This window comes from Electrophorus electricus, chromosome 23 (genome assembly GCF_041902795.1).
Source record: "Electrophorus electricus isolate QZ-2024a chromosome 23, ASM4190279v1, whole genome shotgun sequence".
NCBI classification, from domain to species: domain Eukaryota; kingdom Metazoa; phylum Chordata; class Actinopteri; order Gymnotiformes; family Gymnotidae; genus Electrophorus; species Electrophorus electricus.
In genome coordinates, this window is record NC_137519.1 from 4,131,644 (window position 1) to 4,150,772 (window position 19,129).

The 19,129-nt window shown below is 45.0% G+C and overlaps 3 protein-coding genes across 5 annotated transcripts in view; all 3 read right to left on the reverse strand.

Moving 5' to 3' along the window:
- Window positions 1-6,218, reverse strand: part of stat1a (signal transducer and activator of transcription 1a) — a 16,326-nt gene extending 10,108 nt beyond the window's left edge. Inside the window, exons 1-8 of one of the 3 annotated variants that reach the window (XM_081706415.1) lie at window positions 6,047-6,218; window positions 3,625-3,769; window positions 2,722-2,872; window positions 2,187-2,282; window positions 1,846-1,935; window positions 1,544-1,622; window positions 1,234-1,325; window positions 790-941 (exon numbers count right to left, since the gene is read on the reverse strand). In XM_081706415.1, the coding sequence (XP_081562541.1) occupies window positions 790-941; window positions 1,234-1,325; window positions 1,544-1,622; window positions 1,846-1,935; window positions 2,187-2,282; window positions 2,722-2,872; window positions 3,625-3,769; window positions 6,047-6,053 (812 nt within the window). In that variant the 5' untranslated portion in view covers window positions 6,054-6,218. Of the gene's footprint in view, window positions 1-789; window positions 942-1,233; window positions 1,326-1,543; window positions 1,623-1,845; window positions 1,936-2,186; window positions 2,283-2,721; window positions 2,873-3,624; window positions 3,770-5,113; window positions 5,264-6,046 lie in introns of those variants that run through there. The other 2 variants (XM_035521128.2, XM_035521129.2) reach the window with 2 other exon arrangements.
- Window positions 6,219-7,531: 1,313 nt separating this feature from the next.
- mstna (myostatin a) lies at window positions 7,532-11,532 on the reverse strand. Its single transcript, XM_027025224.3, has 3 exons — window positions 10,921-11,532; window positions 10,263-10,633; window positions 7,532-10,022 (listed from the first exon to the last, which is right to left on the reverse strand). The coding sequence occupies exons 1-3, from the start codon at window positions 11,273-11,275 to the stop codon at window positions 9,642-9,644; spliced, it is 1,107 nt and encodes a 368-aa protein (XP_026881025.2). The 5' UTR covers window positions 11,276-11,532; the 3' UTR covers window positions 7,532-9,641.
- Window positions 11,533-12,309: 777 nt separating this feature from the next.
- Window positions 12,310-18,359, reverse strand: ftcd (formimidoyltransferase cyclodeaminase). The gene is made up of 14 exons (XM_035520833.2): window positions 18,205-18,359; window positions 17,315-17,498; window positions 16,580-16,708; window positions 16,278-16,366; window positions 15,953-16,132; window positions 15,320-15,457; window positions 14,902-15,033; window positions 14,737-14,798; window positions 14,384-14,513; window positions 13,961-14,122; window positions 13,717-13,760; window positions 13,197-13,335; window positions 12,875-12,970; window positions 12,310-12,476 (listed from the first exon to the last, which is right to left on the reverse strand). The coding sequence occupies exons 1-14, from the start codon at window positions 18,256-18,258 to the stop codon at window positions 12,393-12,395; spliced, it is 1,623 nt and encodes a 540-aa protein (XP_035376726.1). The 5' UTR covers window positions 18,259-18,359; the 3' UTR covers window positions 12,310-12,392.
- Between the last annotated feature and the right edge of the window lie 770 nt (window positions 18,360-19,129).

A 19,129-nucleotide genomic window follows, 5' to 3' on the forward strand; every position in this document is an offset into this window, starting at 1 on the left:
GCATGGGGCCGTGCACAAACGTCCTTTCAATGAATCACCGTTTGAACGTTACAAAAAAGCCTCCGTAACATGATGTCAGACGTGACGGGGTTTGCCGCATGTATAAGTAAGTGGGCACACCAATCAGTTGTAGTGGAGTACAAAGCGATCGTCAGGGGCAAAGGACGCGATCCGACTGATGGAACGGGCAGGAGTGGCTTCGGACACCTTCCGTTACTCAATACATTCCATGCCACCACGTCTCGCTAGGGTCATCTGAGCCAGGGCTATTCTCACTATTTGGTAGCTGGTCATAATATTCTAATATGATATTATATATTGATGACTATGTGAGAAATACTGACCACTCCAGTACTGTGCACTTACAGAAAAACTCCTCTTTGTACGGGGCATTTTTCTCCATTTCAGTCACAGTGTACCTACGTCCCTGTGGCAGCTTCGGAGGGTAAAAATATCCCTTTCATTCGCAGCAGGAATCGGAGCAGGGCAAAGCAACTATGAGCAACTTCCTCGAAACTTACACAACTACACTCACACACTACGGCAACGAGTAACTTACACCACGCGCTTGCACACTGCAGCAACGAGACACCAAAAACAAACCTCAAATAAATAAATTTTGCTTCTTATGCAAACCAAGAACTTCCACTCCTTTCATTTCCTTGTGCATTATTTTGCACTTTAATGTACTGAAATCCACGTGGAACGTGTTATATGAAGGCAACGGATGTGGAGTGGAGAAGCATCTGTTTGGAGTGGTGGGCCTGAGCCTGACCCCAGGAATCTCACCAGTTCTGCAGCTGGTCCAGGCACACATTGGTCAGGCCCCCAATGCATGCCATCTGCTGGCGCCGCTTCCACTCGCTCAGCTCCACGGTGATCAGCTCGTACTCCAGCTGTTCCACCAGGTTCAGCAACTCTGACATTTGCCCCACCACTCCCTGAAACACACACAAACACACACACACACACACACACACACACACCATAAGAAATGCACCTTTACTTAAAGCCATGTAAGGAAATATCAGAAAAGGCTATGGTTTAACATTGTGCGCAGTGCTGGCCCACCTCCTGCACTGGTGATCACATCCTGGTGCTTTTAAACATCTCCTCCCCCCCCCCCAAGAGACACTGATCTTCCCACAGAAGCCCCGTTGCCCCAGGGTCCAGAATTACAGGACCCCAGCACCAAGGCCCCTCCCTCTCCACCATGACTTCACTCGGTCTCACCGCTCTCATGTTGCTGAGCTTCATGAACATGGCCTTCAGGCAGAGTTTCTCACGGTTCAGCTCCTCTCTGGATACTGTGCCGTTCAGCTCCTCTGTAAAATCGGAGGGGCACGTATTCGAAAACACAACAAACCTGCATTCAAATATTTTTCTATACAGTACAGTCAAATAACTTACATACCTCAAAGCAATTATGAGGACGTGCAAACTGACATTTTAAAACTGCATTTAGGTTAAGAAAGATCCCAAGTTTGACCCTGACCCAGTGCTGACATCTGAACCTAACCCCAACCAAAACCTCTGCGCCCACCTCGACTCTGCAGTGTCTTGCTTTTGAAATCATGTTCATCTTGCAGGTCCTCCAGATTCTTGATGTTCTGCTCCGTTTCCTAGGAGACATTCATGAAAAATATTCACATACTGCCCACACAGATTTCTGATTTCGTTGTTTCTTTCAGTCAACACAAAGCAAGCTCTGTATGCCATTTTCCAGAAACTTGTTAGGTAATGTTATGTTAGATTTTAAAACTGACAACTAGTCGGGTAAACTGGCTTGTAACTGATGGATGGCTGGGTCAAAGGTCGTGGTTGATGTTTTTTGCGGATCCGCACCTGTACTTTGGACTTTATGTCCTTCACCTTGTTGTCTAGCTCTCTTTGCTTCTCGATCATCATGTCACCCTGAGCACTCTGCGTTGTGTTCTGCAACAAACACGTCATATTTGCATTCACGTTCATGTATCCCATGCATATTCCTATGCGTCATTATCATGCATAATATGCATCATATCGTATGCGTGCCGGTTGGGTTTGGGAAGATGGCAACAATTTGTCATATTGAAACTAATGCCATCACTCCCAAAACGTTACTGTGAAGGCCTCCTCTAACTGTGCATCAAACGTACAGCCAGCCATTTTGTTCAGCTGAGCACAGGCGCACACTCACTGCCCACCTCTGACATCAGAGCAGCTGCCAAAATTTTCCTCTCTTCGTTGAGGTTCTTGCTAATGATCATCGCCATGGAGACAGGGTTATCCTGGAAGAGGTTCTGGAACAGGAAGAGTACAGATCTTATCAAGAATCTGCAGCGCACCTCTGACGTCTGAGAGGTTAGATGGTATCTGGGGTTTCAAGCTCAACAACATGCCTTTTTGGTGTTGCTCTCTGCCTGTCTGATTTCAGATTATTCTGACAGTGGTACAGATATGCAGTAAGAATGCAAGCACAAATCTAACCTTCTCTGATGATCAACTCGGACCTGACACAGCTATCGGAGATCTTAGATTTGTTTATAGTAACAACAACAACAACAACAATAACAGTATGCTGTTTGCTGAGCGCTGCCTCTGCTATGATTAGCCTGTTGATCCTGTGTACTAGGTTTCTCATGATACACTGAAGTGCTACTTCGCAAGCGAGCGAGCGAGCGTGGAGGGAAATGTGCTGTAACAGAAGGGGACCTTAGAATGTGGTTGTCTAACACAGACCTGCAGGTTGCGCTTGATTTTCCGGATGTTGTGCTGGTTCAGGAAGTCTTTCTCCATCGCGAAGCGGCTGTGCTGGTGGTCCAGCTGGGTTAAAAGGTCGTGGAACCTCACTGTCGCCAAGGACTCGTTCTCCACATTAGCAACATGGTCCCTAGAGTTGGGTGGGCGGAAGTAGTTTCTCAGCGTATAGTGCATTTCTCAACACAGTGCTTCAGTCAGTGCTCCCTCCCCACTGTGAGGGCTACATGTCTAATAACTGAACAGTCCAACTTTTAATTGATTTTCACCCTTTAAAGTGTGCTTATTATAGTTAAAATGGCAAAGGGATTTTCAGTGATTGTCCTGTTTCAGAGGATCTCAACTTCAAAGTCATTTACGTTAACAGACTAACTGTACAATCATCTACCAGTGACTGCAAAATGTATGACCTAGAACTGAATATGAGGAAAGCCTATGATCTATTTTAACTGCTGTTCAATATCAGTGTCATTTCTGTACATGGAAGGATATCTGAATCTCCAACCTTGACCACACTTTCCATTCCCTGATCTTATATCCACCAGTAGGGAACTGAACAATTAATGTAAATGACTGGCCTCTTTGACCCCTCATGTAGGCTACTCTGTCACACAGAACCGCTGTGAGAAACATGTGACCACTTGTTTGCAAAGAATATTAACACCACACAAAATACGGGGAGTGTATTGGTCCAAACTGCGGCCTAAATCTCATTCCAGTTCAGTCCTTTACAAAAACAAATCACCATATTTAAAGGATAGTGGGGCAAAGCCCAGTAATGCCTGCACATCATTGACATGGAGAGAGGGTCCACATTAACAGGCCGAAAAACGAGCAGCTGAGGTTTTGGCAAACGTAGGTGCAGCTTTGCTCCTGGGCCCTCACCAGTCGTGGCTCTCGATCCAGTTGCTGAGGTACTGGCGGATGGCCATGGGGAAGGTGTCATCGTACAGCTGGTCCACCTGCTCCAGGTACTTCGAATCCAGCTGCTGCAGTTCAACCCACTGAGCCATAACCGATGCTCGGGACGCTGGAGGCAGGAGGGCAAGAAAGGTGATGAGCAATGGAGCTACTGGTTAAGTGCTGCTAGCTAGAGCTGCTAGCCAAAATCAGGTGCCAACCTGTAGGCCCTTTCTATGCGGTTACCTTAACCTGGCGCAAGAAGAGAACAAACAAATCAACTAATGGGGACACGCATCTGCTTGCCATCATAACATTGCAGCATAGAGGACAGTGAATGCTGACCCATTTGCTTATACACTCCTGTGTATTCTACAATCTTCTCACTATTGTGTTGTGCATCTGAACTTTGTAGCCCTGTGCACTTTGCTACTGTATTGCTGTTTTGCAACACTAACCAGAAAAAAAAAAAAATCTCACTCCTATGTATACTAAGTATAATGATAATAAACAGAAGCTTTTATTAACGCAAGTTATTTTTAAAACATAAAATACAACATTTAATACACTGATCTTGGGCATAAACATGGTTCTAAGGGACTTAGTCTACCTGTTTCAGAACCTACCTAGTGGTACAATACGAGCTAGCAGTGAATTAGGGCAGTAAAAACCACGGACATGTAAGATGCAGTGAACAACCCTGACAAACTTCACTACAGAATTTGTCAAACCCTTGCTCGTCAGAGGTATGCGAAGCGCACAAGCTGAGCAGAGGTGCTGGCTGGGTTTACGCACTAGACAAACCAGCCATCATAACACTGTTGATTTGCTGAGATTTGCTCATCGGTCGTGAAGTCCAAACGCAGAGTGTCTTGTACGTTCTTGAGACAAATATCATCATGCCTTTGACAGCACTGTCTCCGTTTTCATATTCTGCTCGTGAAGGCTCGTGATGTGCGCAATCGGGTTGCACAGACGGTGGAAACTTGTTATACCGGATATATAGGATTTGTAAACAAGAATATTTTTGGTAAGCAACAATACCCACTGAAAGCCAACTGGGACCTATTAAAAGCAACTGACAGTTTAGTTCTCAGTTCTGGTAAGTTGTCTACCTAGCTATTAATCTAGCTGGCTAGCCAGGTTAGCTAACTAGCTTTACAAGTCCCGAGTGCGCAAACGAATCGGAAATCGGTAGCTGAATTTAACTTAAAACGTTTAATCCACGTACAGCTAGCTAAAACAGCCGAATTGGTCACAAAACCTAGTTAACTGCTAGTTTTAACGTTCCCAATCAAAACCGATAATTAGGCCTTAAGTAAAATGTCATTATTGTCGAGGCGCATGAAAACAAATGGGGAACTGTCTTCGGCTGTCGGGCACAAACATCCTGTTGGTGGTGTAGCATTGTGGCTAACACAAAATAAGCTAAGATAAGATAGCCACTCCACGAGCAGACGACGTCTCCACTCACCGGAGAGAAGTATTAGTCAAAGACGGGACAGACGTCTTTCTTCGTCTCGTCGGTCGAGGTTTAAGCCTAATGCCCGTGTTAAGATGTTTTGACATTTAATTTGACGACTGCCCGTCACTGCCCCCTCTCTCAGTGCACTCCTGAGGTTTTCTAAAAAAAAAAAATTTAAAAAAAATAAAAAAAACGCCAAAAAAAAAGCAGCTAGCTGTCCGCACGACAAGCGTCCCACGCAGCAGCCAATCAGAGCGCGGCATTGAGGGCTTTTTTTTTACCTGCCAGCCAATCGGGATGACGCTCGAGCGGCGGGCGGAAGGCCGCTCCCGAAGGCACGTGGTTTACGAGAAACCGAAACCTCCGCGGCTGTGGATTTCCAGGCGTCCGATTTATATGTGCGTCTGAAAACCACTCGCGTTCAAATAACTTTAAAAAATATATGCCTGTAAGCATAAACTCTGTGGATTTCATGAAAGGCCGCAATCATAAATAAATTACGTAACTGATTCATCATCAACAAATTTGTTTCTCCATCAAAATATTTTTTTAGGCTTAGAATTCACGATGTCATATTTGTACCGCAATTCCCGTATAATTCTGACATTGTTAATGTGTTAAGCTGTATTAACTCGCGATAACTTCAGTGATCCATTGTCAATAACGGTTTGAAAGTTCATCTTTAGTCTTTAGTGTAAGGTCAGTTTTATCTTTTGTTTCTGCTAATGATTTTGCAGTCCACGTTTAGCCTAATCAGTTACTATTCCCCGAAACCATCTCAAATCTAAACAGTAAAAGCCGTTGTGTGAATTCGGGCTATAGCAGACTAAGGTGGTCTGCGAACTGTATCTTATATAACCTCGGTTATATAACACGACTTACAGCATTGCACACTTTAGGTAGTTACTGACTCATCGGCACTATGAAAGCATTGATACTTACTTGACATGCACTGAGCAGATGATCCCAGTACATTCCAGCATGTTATGCTTGCAGTATGTCTTCAATAGCTGTAATCAGTCCTAAAATAGTCATCCCACCGAGAAGCCAGTTAACGTTGAAAGGCTGCAATGAAATGATCTTCATAAGACTGAACCTGCAGTCAAGTGTGTGCAGCAAAGCCTGACCAGCATAAGATGTGCATATGCACTGCCCATGTTTACTACATCTTGCAGGAAGGACAATAAGTTGCAGTTGACGAGACCTATCTATTGACCTGGAGTGCAGAAAGGATCTGCTTGTTTATGCGCATGGCCATTTAGTCAAAGTGAAAACAAGACTATGCCTGTATGCTCATCTGAAAAACCCCAGACTGTTAACACTGCAGGCAAATTCACTCTGACAGCATTAATAAATGGCAACAGCATTAAGGCAGCTGGCTGTGAAGCATTTAGGCCTATATATTGCAACTTGTGCAGAAGTTCAATTTGAATACACTTCTTCCCCTCTTGGGGGAAGCAAAGTTGCAAATTTATAAATGATGCTTTTTGTGGAATTTTAGAGAAAAGTTCCTTTTACCAGCTTGAAAGAAGCACAGACTGAGCCATTAAACATTGGTACATTTAAGTGTGGATCCTCATCTAACCCTACAGACTCGTAATGTTGACAGGAATAGGAACAGTAAACCAGGACCTAGTTTCATCTGAAATGTTCCCCTCTAATCCAGACCAAAACAGGAAAACAGATGTGCCATGAAGGTTTTTGCAGTCCACAAGGAGTCCTATCTGCCCATTTAAGACATCAATCAGGAAACAATTAAATGATGTTATGAAATGCTTTATGGATTATTGAGTTGGTATATTTTGTAGGAAATTATTTTCCGGTGAATGCTGGAAACTCAAAGGTTGGAGCCAGAGATTTTTTTGTAGAGTTCTCTGACTAAATCTTTTGCTCAAATCTCTTATTTGGGTGCACTTCTGGACACTATTGAATTCAATTTGATTTTATTTACACGGTGCTTTTACAACAGACATTATCTCAAAGCGGCACTACAGGAACCAGGCCCCTAATCTGCAAGGCAAAGGCAACAGTGGCACAGAGGATGAAGGAGGAAACCTGGGGAGGACCTTATTAGGAAGTACAGTAGCTCCCCTGGTAGAGGAGGTAGCAGAATTAGAAACACCAAGGTTGTGAGTTTGATCCAAGAAGGCACTTATATGGATAAGTATGGAAGTTACCCTGGATTTTAAAAAGTAGATTATGCAATACCCTGTATGCACGTTGTTCACACTTGCTTCAGCCAGACAGGATGTGGGACAATCAAGGAGCCCTCCATCAGCCTGAGGTCACTAAGATGTGAATGGGCTGTACCTTGTGGAAGGTGGAAAGGAGTTCAGAGCTTGGTGGGTTTAAATGATATGGTGCCGTATTGCCAGAAAGTGATTCCCAGTCAATAAAACAGATTTGAGATTTTGATGTATAGAAAGATTTGAGATTTATTGCATAGGAACATCTTCAAGCCATAGCAGTTGAACAATTCTGTCTCAAGTATTCTTCACAGGCTCAAAGATTCATAATTTGTCCAGGCTTGTGTAACACATATCTGAATGTTTAAAATAATTCAGTTTCACAGTTCCAACCCTCATATAACCTAGTTCTTTTGACGTTTGTTAAATGTCAAAAAAGATTTGAATCCCATGTCAGTTTTAACGGTAAGTGCTAGAATATTCAGATACCGAGCAAAAGACAGAGATACACAAGAAAATGCAGTTCCATTTCCTTCAGTAATGATGACCATCGTCCCTGATCCAGTTCAGTAACCCTTCTGAGTGTTCTACAAATGTGCCTTTCTCAGTGAAGCAGAACGATCTGAAATGAAAGTCCCAAGCAGAATGTTTCATGGGTTGATTGGTGATTGATTGATTGATTGATTGATTGATTGATTGATTGATTGATTGATTGATTGATTGATTGATTACTTATTTAGGATCTGACCTTGCTCTCCTTCCTACAAAAGAGACTGACGGAGCCTTTAATGCCCTTTAATGAAGAGTGTTCATGTGAATAAGTACATATTTGCATAGTTCATCTGATAAATACTATTATTTAGATACTGAAATTAGCAGTGGAATTTGAGTTATCAGCAAGAGACAGGACAATTTGTCAAGAGTCCAAGATGACTGATTGCTCATGTAGAGCTTGTAACTGTGACGGATTTGATATCAGAGGATTGCCAAACATCTGGTGTGTGTGTGTGTGTGTGTGTGTGTGAATTGCTCTCTGGAAGTACTGGAAATGGAAATTTCCCTTTGCTTAGTTGTCAGTAAGAACATTCAATGTTACCCATAACCAGAGAATAATACTACCTCGAGTCTTGAACCATTTTGTGCCATAAAATTGAAGAAAGCAATACAACGATTTGTGGAACACCTCACCCAAATAACTACAAAGTCACTAATAAAAAGTGAAATAGGCCTATGTGAAAATGTTAGCATTGTCCCCTTGAAATCTTGTTAGGTGACTAACAACTGACACTCTTCATTCAGTGTTAGGTGTGTTAACAGTGAAGTGTTCCTTTAACAGAGAGAGGAATGGGACCATCTGCGGTTGCACGCGTTGTCCTCAAGGCGAGGGCAAAGCTCCACTGTTTTCACATCCCGGCAGGAACCTCCCAGCGAGCCAAAGAAGCCTCATGCTTGTTTATTTCTTTGAAGAGCCGTGATCCACTCCACATGCCAAACGCAGGGTCGTCAGGGCCGTTTTGGTTCGGGTTACCAAAGGACAAGGTCCTTTTGGGTCATGAAACAATCGATTGTGGTTACATCACGACTGGGCGACTGCGCGACCGGGTTCGGTGGTTTTGGGAAATACGCCAGACCTTGTGATGATCTTTAGCCACATCCTGGAATAGTTCCACTTAAAAACGGCCTCCGACTATTGTTAGACACAGATTGCGCTGTTCTAGCGTTCAAATTGCCAAAATGTAATGTCGTATAAAAAGATAAAAGTTGCATTTGTAGGAGAGCCTGTAAATATGGCCGAAAATACCAAAATAATCAAAAACATTTTAGATCTGTTTTTTATGAGTGTTTCAGGTAAGATATTTTCTGGACTTCAGTTTATCAAGCCGTTCAGGGCAAAAAAAAAAATTTTTTTAAGTATATTAAAGTTAAAACCTTTTACAATACAAGCCCTGTATTGTGCTAGCAATGCTCTGTTCTGAGAAGCTTCTCTTGGGTCAAACAGGAGCAATCAGTGATCACAGTATGGTAACAGAAGTGTTCTGTCTGGATTATGGTAACAGAAATGTTTGGATTCTCTGGATTATGGAAGTTAGTAATTACTGTAGTTGTACTTTTATGAAGGGTTGTAGAGTCACTTGGGCAGTGCCCAACGTAAAAAGGTGCCTTGGCTTCTTCTAGCCTTAATTGTTTAACTGTGAGCTTTAGGATCTGTATAGCGTGCTGGAGTTGTTTTACATTGCGCTTTAGAGGAGAAGTTGAGAGACAGCAAAAATTCCTCTGTAGTCCCGAGTGACCGGTCCCGAGTGACCGGTGCCGCGCGGGCTGTGGGAAGGCGGAGGTGGGGGTGGGGGGACTCACGAGCAGCCGCAGAGGTCCACGACCATGGACGGGATTTTACCGTAGATTATCTGCTCTCTGTGGTTGAAGTAAAGCATGTTAATCGGCGACATCTTTGTCGGCGTGCAGCAGGGTCCCGCGGTGCCGCGCGGGTTGGCTTTGTTGACGAGGTGAGTGTGCGGGTACTTCTGCAGGTGCACGTGCTCGCACTCTCCCGAGCAGTAATTGGCCTTGTAGCGCTTGGGCGCGATGATCCAGTCCCAGCCGAAGTCCTCGAAATCCACAGTGAGTGGATACCGGCAACAGCGGGACTCGGTGGAGTGTTCGTCACAGTCGAGGCCCGAATCTCGCTTGGATCGCTTTGGATTCTCCGTGATTTTGACTTCCAGGAAAGGTTGCTAAGAACATGAACGCAAAAAAAAGGAAATCGACACGTGATTAGGTCAACTCCGTGCATAACGGTTATGCATAATTGTTATGCGTAATGGAAATCCTATGTGTTAGGCGTACTTAAAGCCATTTCCAAAGTAATACGCATGAGGTTATCATATCTAAATGCAGACGATACGCAGTTGTCATGTAGCTACTCCCGCAATATCATAGAAAAATACATAAAATGGGTATTTAAAATGGTTTACGAGCCCTTTCTCCCACGATGCGGCAGATGTAACGGCCAGGTCTTTCCCTTCGGTGTCGAAGGCCTTTATTTCTATCCCAAAGTTGCTCTCGGGTTCCTCAAGCCAAGACTGCAGGGACTGCTTCATGTCGATGCTCTGCCAAGGGTTGGTCTGGCCATTCACGCCGATGTTCAGAGAGCGGATTCTGGATCGAGGGTTGCCGTTAGAGGGCGGTCTCAGGCGGGAAATCTGCATGGAAACGTTGGTCGTCTCGACTCCGAGACGCAGGTGTATCCATAGCTGCGCCTTCAGAATGTTGTTTGGTAGAATCTTCGGACTCAGCGAGAATAAGCAGCATCGGTGCATCCTGTCAACGGGAGCCATGCTTTGTGCTGAAACGAACATAAAACATTACTTGGACACTTAGACATTTTGTTGGTATCCTTTTACGGAAACGCCCCCTTTTCAGTTGTACGCAGCAATATGACAACTTTTATGAACAGTAATTCGTTTTCACGCGTAAAACTGTAGAATGAGATTTTAGTTATCTGTAATGTTTTAACCGCGAACGGAACAGAGGAGACTCCCGCAGTTCTTCTCACCACATCCTCTGTTGTAGCCAGATTTAGTTTAATGAGTGCGTTTATCAGACATAAAGTAGGAAGCGGTGCGCGCCTACGTTCCGTGGCCATGGTAATGATCGTTTCGGTAGCGGCTTGCTCCTCATCTTCGGGGACGCTCCCCTTCTGGTCGTACTGATTCAGAAGCTCCAGCAGTGGTGGTGCTTGGGGCAGGAGCTGTTTCACCGTGTCCCTGCTGATGTTCGGGGCCTGCTCCAGACGCAGAATGCTCAGGATGCGAGACTTTATCGAGTGGAGGCGCATTAATTTGCTCTGCTCCCTGAACTCACACGTCGAGCACTGCTCACTGTCGTCTGTCGTCGTCAAGGAGCGAGGCGTCGTATTCAGGCTCTGAGCCTCGGAACCGAACAGACTCAGAAGACTAAGAGAATAAACAATAAAACGCATGTTCATATCTCCGCGCCGCTGGATGCGCCACGCCTCTTGGGAACGCCACTTTACGCACAGAAACACGAGGGATCTGAAGTTTCCTGTGACTTACGTGCGGTTTTATACCGCGGGTCCCCCACTGACACATAACTTACGATTGGCTCGGTTCATGCTGGACGGACTCAGTATAAACGAAGGAGGGAGAGTTTCTTGAGATGCTTCCAAACATAATATTTTTCAAAACTGAGAAAGGGTTTATGAGTAACTGCTGATCTTATAGGAAATATTGAAGTCTTTATAGCGGGTTCGTATGGTTCATATACCACAGAATGTGTACATGCCACGCATATAGTTTTTAAAATATAGTGCATAAAGCAAAGGACAGTTTAATGTGCTGTCTTTGCCACTAGGTGGGGCCATCTCATTTACGCGTACTCGCATAACGGATGCACGATGCCTACAGGGATGGTCGTTTGTTTTTGGTGATACACTTTTTGTATTATAGCCTGTAGTCATTCAGTCCAGAGAAATTCTTAATTTGCATACGCGTTACATAACACAGCATTTAAAACTACGAACGTATATTAAGTACTGTTTCAAACTTAAATATTTTAAACAATATTGTGAAAACCAATAGATGTCATAAGGATTATACTTGAATTCATCTTACCATTTTATTATTCAAGATTCAACGTTTAGAATTCAAAAATATTTTTTTAAACAATTAAACTACCATGAAAAAGACTCCTTTAAATATCCGGATGTTTGCATGAGTGCAGCGTACCAGTCTTTAAAAGAATTACCATGAAAAGGAAAAATGATTAGTGTACCATTATTTCTGTTAACAAAATTTATGCTTGTAGTTGTTGAATCTAGAGCTTATACCAACAGGTGATACCATATCAGGTTAATGCGAAAACGTCAGGAGGCTTCTGGGAGGGCGTGTCGGGGGGGGGGGTTCTAATATCAGTCTGAATTATGGAATTTGAAAGGCTGAAACTCAAAGGCAAAGGACCCTTCTGGTTCTCACGCACAAAGAGAAGAGAGCTGCACCATGGTGATGGTCTAAGAATGCAAACCTGCTTTATTAAGAGCATGCATGCATTTGTGTGTGCATGTATGTGCATGCGTGACCGGGCGTTCAGGGGCGCTGGCTGGCGGTCTCCAGCACCATGGCAACACTCTCTCGAGCCTCCTTCAGGAGTGCAGATGCCTTCTCCTCCATCTGGCACCAAACAAACACAACCAGCACCCAGTGGGTTATCAGCCATAACAACTCTGCACAGCAAACAGCCCATGCTGCTAAAGGAAGCACCATGTCCCTTAGAAATCACAATTATTAGCTGGCAGGATAGGGGTCACTTCACTCATCTGAGTGCGACTTTGATTTCGTTGGGCATTTCACGTACTTTTAATTGTTTACCAGCTTTCGAGTCATTTTCTAATGTAAGTGTTTCGTTGCCTTTACATCACCCAACACCACCATGTTTTCAGGGGATTCATATGCCATATTAGCTAGCTGATTGTTATTAAAGTTTGATTTCATTAATTATTCATGTACACTTGCACTAAAATGAGTTATCTGGTTCTACAGTTACGCTGTAACATTGTGTCATTACTCACTGCACACTTGAAGGACTGGTCAGTGATGTCTTTAAGGTTGATGATGATGTTGTAATAAGCCCCCCACACGGCAGTCTCCAGCGCTTTGGCTGCTACCTGCTCACCAGAGGAATCGCGCAGTCAGACCAGATTTTCCGACATTTTCAACATATTTTGTGTTGAGACGTGCATGTACTGAATTTTAAAGTAGATTTTTTTTTCAGACACTACTTAGAACATATAGAGAGACAAGTTCTACACGTTAGAGTACATTAGTTTCTTATTAGATTTATTTCTCATTTGTTTCTCTCATGCTCCCTCACTCGCGCTCCCTCTCCCTCACCTGTGCGTCTGATTTGCAGGCCACGTTGCCGTACCGCACCATGTCCTGGAGCACTGGCCACAGCGCGGCGACTTTCTCGGCCAGGGACAGTGGAACTCCCACGGCCTTCTTCAGCCCCTCTTGCTGGGCCTCCTCTCTCCTGGGCAACACACCCCTCCCGTTTAACCTGTGACCTTCACTGTACGTTTCCTTCAAAGGTGCCCATTATACATGTTGTCCACCAGATGGCTCTGTAGCCGTAAGGATTAAATATAATTAAACTGACTCTCCAATACAGAATCGGGTGATGCATGTACCATTAGCCTTATATGCCCAGTATAAAACTAAAGCAAAATGTCGACATCAAAACATGTCCTGGCAGAATAGACTAGATGGGGTTTAAGAGGAGAGTTGTGTATAATCTGTTTTTTCACACTGCTATTTCTTTAAGAAGGTGATGTGAGCGTAGCATGAATGACCTTAATGTGTCTGAACGTATTCGTTTGTGTCAGAGCAGAAGGGTTTGGAGATGACGTCATACCTTTTTATATCATCCGCTGTGCTTCTGGGCATTTTCAAGGCAGCCTTGAATTGAAGGGTGATGTGTTAATACTAGTAAACCATAGAATGAGTGCCTTATACAACAGCAAGCTGGCCCTTACATGTCTTAGCATCAGCAATTTGAAGTGCTATGAAGTGATCTATTATATGGTTGGGTGTGTGTGTGTGTGTGTGTGTGTGTGTGTGTGTCGGCGGGGGGGGGGGGGGGGGGGGGGGTTTGTTACCATGTAGCTGTTGAAGGCAGTGGAGTCTGCATCCACTATAAGCAGCAGGTCATTCATGGCTTGATGAAAAGGTGGGATGAGTCTCCTCATGATACCATCTACAGCTTCGAACTGCCTTTTACCATATGTCATCTGCCCCACCATACAGCCCAGAGCTGCCCCCTGTGGGGTAGGAGAGAAGGAGAGACAGACAGATGGGGAGAGAGAGAGAGAGAGAGAGAGAGAGAGAGAGAGAGAGAGAGAGAGAGAGAGAATAAATGATTAAAGCACAAAAACACAACAGTACAGGTCTGAAGTGTATAGAGTTGTCAGAATTCAGTGATCTAATCTTCATGGCATCTGCATATTAATGCTTCACGTACAATCGACTTCTTTCACAATTTCAGAATCTCTTCCAGTCTTTTGGCAAGTTAGACTTGTTACCATGGCAGCAATCGCCGCAGAAACGGATCCTCCCCCAGGAGCTGCGGTCCTGGCCCCGACACTGCGCACAAACTGCTGCAGAGAGAGGGACACCAACCGCCCCTCGTCCTGATTGGCTTCCACCATGTACCTGCACGCAGCACCGGCCAATCACATTTCACCTGAGTCGTTTGGCAATGAATAACTTTGACAAGGGTGATCTTTAATGAGGTGGTTTTGGACAGTGGCTCAATCCTGATCTACTGTATTTCATCTTACTTCCTAAAGACTTAAGAAATCTTTGCAGGTGGGTGTTAGGTGACCTGTCTGAATACATATATATGGTATGAGATACTTGTTGAATACACACTCACTCTATGATCCTCTCTTTAGGAATGAACGGCCCCAGTGAGTCCAATCCCAGTTTGCTAATGACCTGAGCAAAGACAGGCGAATTTAAGGAGGAATGTCTTATGCTATAGGCTACAGCAGTTAATGAGGTGAATTAGAAGTCAATAAGAGTGATTCACGCCGCTCACCAGCCGCACTTTGTGCTCCTCTTCCACGATGAAGAGCTTCTCTTTCTGGACGTAAAAGTCGGCACAGTCCAGCATGGCCTTTAACGGGATCAAGCCCACAATCTGGGAGCCCACCACTGGTAGATTCAGCTCCTAAATCAAAAACCCAGTTAATATTCCTGAATCCAGTTCATACTGGATAGTTAATAAATATTAATTCAAGTCATACTGGACAAGTAATGAAACTGAGTGTGATTTACACTTGGAGACAATAAGACCAGTTGATCCATATGGACAGATCTATATGGCATCAGGAACGTCCAAGTGTGCGCATACATGTGTATGGTTTTGTGTGTGTGCGTGTGTGTGTGTGTGTATGGTTGCGTGTGTGTATGTGTGTGTGTGTGTGTGTGTGTAAAGCGCCTGCTCCGTGACCCACCCTGGCATCTCGGCAGATCTCCTCGTAGACAGCGTGGAGAGGCGTGAGCTCGAAGTCCAGGATGTTGGTGGACACCTGTGCCACGCTGCTCTCCTCCAGGTACCAGCCAATGCCCTGCACCTTCTTAAAACGTCCTGGCTAAAAAAAATACAAAAATTTAAAGACAGAGGACTTCATCCACACAGCAGCAAAGGTCTGAGTACTATGACAATGAGCTTCACAGTGCTTGTTTGTTTGAAACAGGTTTGTACGGATTTGTATCACTGTAGATGAGTAATGTGTCAGTGTCTGTAAACCTGGAATCATGACCTTCAGTAACCAAGGAAAAATCTTTTGCTTGTCTTGTTGTTTTTGTGATCATCATGGGGACCTTTAGCCTTTCCAACTTTCCAACATACACACACACACCAATCTAAATCCTTTGAAAGTGACTTTAAAGGAGATATAAGATTGGTAAAAGGACAATGTACCAATAATGGCCATGCTAGATGAACCCTCATGTCAGGTCATGTCATCTTTTGCCCTTGAAGTACTTAAGCACCCCCACCCCACCCCCTACTCGGACACCCAAACCACATGGGCGAGGGGCTAGAAAGCCCCTCATTGCCAGCAGGGGTGGAAGGGCTCTCATACCTGGTCCTTGCCTCTGCCCTGCTCCCGGATGTCCAGAGCGATGCGGTGTGCCTGCTCTTTGGTGCTCAGCAGGTTTACGTTGTAAGCAATGAGAAACTTCCGTGCGCCGGTTACCGTGGCGCCCCACGATGCCACAAAGGTGGCAGGGCCGAAGTCTGGTGCCCACTCGCTTTTCCGCAGCTGTTGAGGGTGGGGCAGGGGGGCATTACAGACAAACACAGTGTTCTTTTATGCTGTATTATTTATTACATCATTTTCAATTGCACTGGCTGGTGTACGTGAGTGTAGTGGTCACCCCTAATACTGGCACGCCATCACACCTCACCTTTTCAGGTAGAGCCTCGTACTCTCCTGCACGTATAGTAGGGAGAGACCGCCTGTTCTCACTCTGAGCTGCCTCTCCATACAGATACACTGGGAATGAGACCGACGGGGGGGGGGGGGGGTGAGAGACAGACAGAGTTAGAGAGTGAGACAGCAAGTGAGACAGCGACAGAGACAGAGAGACAGCGATAGATAGATAGATAGATAGATAGATAGATAGATAGATAGATAGATAGATAGATAGATAGATAGATAGATAGATAGATAGATAGAAGAGAGACATAGACTGGGTGGCGAGGTCACCTGGCACCTCCAGCATGTCCGCCAGCCTGCGGCCGAACTCGTTGGCACACGCCACGCAGTCGTCCATGGTGGCGCTGCGCACGGGGATGAAGGGGCACACGTCCAGGGCACCCATGCGTGGGTGCTGACCTGCGTGGGCGTGGACAGGCAGACAGACAGGGATCGTTCAGCCCCAAGCCCAAGATCCCAACACAAGTGTGTGTTCAGCGTGCAGCTCACGAGATACGTCACTGTACCAGCGGCTTTGTGCGCGGGGGGCCTCTTCATGCCATTCTCAACCATTTTTCCCTTTATTTAAAATAATAAATAATAATCATCCAGTTATTTTTTTCCTCAGTTTTTGTTCCTATTTTAGTCAGATCCATTTGGTAATTTTCAAGTAACTCTTCCCTGTCACATGACAGCTGTCTACCAGAGAGGGTTGTCACATACAGCCAATCACAACATGCTACACCTCATGCAATTACCAGGGTCAGCATAACACACTTGGAACACTATCCTTCTGATACATGAGCTCACCCATGATTGGCTAGTGTCACTGTGATTGACAGGGAAGTAAGTTCACCACACCTCCCTACCTGAGAGCACCAATTATGCTCTCTCCTTCCCCCAGGCCACACACAGCTGTGTGCATCAGCAGGGCTCAAACCCACAAACTCCAGCTGACAGGGTAAACCTCTTTCCACTGTGCCACTCGGGCGTTCGGGAGTACGCGTGCAGACGCACGGCACGCACCTGTGTGCTTGGCCATGTCAATGATGGCGAAGGCAGCGCGCGCGGCATTCAGCGCCCCCTCCACCACGGCCTGCGGGGGACCCACAAATGTGTACACTGTCCTGTTGGTGGAGGCGCCGGGGTCCACGTCCAGCAGGCTGCAGCCTTCCGTGGCTGATATGGCGCCGGCAATGGCATCGATTACCTGGGGAGCAGCAGAGAAGCGTTCGGAACGCCGGGTAGGTTTTAAACTCCAGAGCGCCTGAAACCAGATCTAAATGAAAATGAATCCTGGGCCTGTTTACATGAGCAACATCAACTGCATTTTCAATAGGTGCAGTGCTAAAACTCTGCTGCCACTCACAACAGTCCTGACAGGGGTTGTGTAAATATTTAAGCTCAAAAATTGATTTTCTTCTCGTTAATGTATCCGCTGTCTAACATAATCCTCCTCTCTCCATTTAAGCCAATACAGGGGTCAACATTAAGGGCCAGTCTGCCATATTGCATTCAATTGTTCTTAAAAAAGAAAGAAGAATGAACTCTGAAAGGAGAAAGAAACACATAATCCAGGATCGGTCCACCGTATGTGATTGTCAAGAATCATCATTTAAAAGTAAATACTTTAATATATTTTCTTTGCATAAATATTTAAATTTCATAAAACAAAATGTCAATTTGTTCATTCATTTAGCATTTCAAGAATATACAAACTATGCTATTAAAATCACACCTCAAATATGCATGCCATACAATAATCACAGCATGCACATAGATGTACTGCATATAGACCACAACTATTGATATACACAACAACTGGCACTGAGTCAAGTAATCACCGAGCTATAAACATCTGACGCTTCATATATTGAAACTGACAAGTTTCAGTTCCACTTGCCTTCTCTCTTTACCTCTTTATTTCGTCCCTCCGAGAAGTTGGGCACACACTCGACCAACTTGGCCATGGCTGCAAGAGGGCACACACTCGATCACACACTTGGACTGAGGCTCAGACACACACACACACAGGCAGCTCCATTGGGTCCATCTTCCCTCGTGCCCCGGGTGACATTCCTCTATAATTATTAACCCACGCCACTGGGCCGTACATGGATTAGTAGCCAATGATTGGCCTGCCTATTCTGATAACACTCCAGCCTGTCACGTAACACGCGCTAGTAAAAACAGTTTCCTGTACTGCTTTCCCCGTCGTCAGAAGACAGAGACAGTAGATGATAACTTATTAATAGAGGTTTCATTTACCTGGCCAGAGATGGTCAACTAGGCTTATATAATAGTTTCCACTGTTAATTACAACCAAAACAAATAATCATTTAGACATCACACTTTTAATTTAGATTCATCAATGATAAATGCTGGTCAGTTGTGATGATTCATCCACTTTTTTAAACCTCTTTCTGAAAATCCCACACCATGCATGTCTGGTTCAGTGCAGCATGTCCCGCAGAGGTCAGAGGTCCCTCAGAGGTCAAAGGTCGTCGCCTCCACCTTACCTCTTCTGCTGTGATCGCTCAGGTCATGCCCTCCCTCTTCACCAGTGTGATGGAACGCCTGGACTGGCCGCACGTTTTAAACAGCTCCGGAGATGAACGCTGTTTAATGAATGACCCTCTAATCTCCCCGCAGTTACCTCATGTCCCCAAAAGCTAACAGGTCAGTGATGTTGTGGTTAATGAGTGATACAACACAGGGGTCAAACCTGCGATCTGGGTTTTTTTTGAAGAAGAAGAGCAAACGTTTCAGCGAGACTGTGGGTGGAGCAGGACCGTGCTTTCCTTCTCCACTTCATTGTAGACATCTACGGTGGTCTACAAT

Bases quoted from the DNA above. Each gene is read 5' to 3' on its own strand.
- mstna (XM_027025224.3), bottom strand. From the start codon at position 11,275: ATGAACATGCGTTTTATTGTTTATTCTCTTAGTCTTCTGAGTCTGTTC. The intron at 10,634-10,920 runs GTAGGCGCGCAC...TGTTCGTTTCAG, and splicing joins CATTACCATGGCCACGGAAC to CACAAAGCATGGCTCCCGTT. The intron at 10,023-10,262 runs GTAAACCATTTT...TCATGTTCTTAG, and splicing joins CATCGTGGGAGAAAGGGCTC to CAACCTTTCCTGGAAGTCAA.
- ftcd (XM_035520833.2), bottom strand. From the start codon at position 18,258: ATGGCCAAGTTGGTCGAGTGTGTGCCCAACTTCTCGGAGGGACGAAAT. The intron at 16,709-17,314 runs GTGCGTGCCGTG...ACGCCCACGCAG, and splicing joins TGACATGGCCAAGCACACAG to GTCAGCACCCACGCATGGGT. The intron at 14,799-14,901 runs GTGAGCGGCGTG...GTCTTTGCTCAG, and splicing joins AGGAGCACAAAGTGCGGCTG to GTCATTAGCAAACTGGGATT.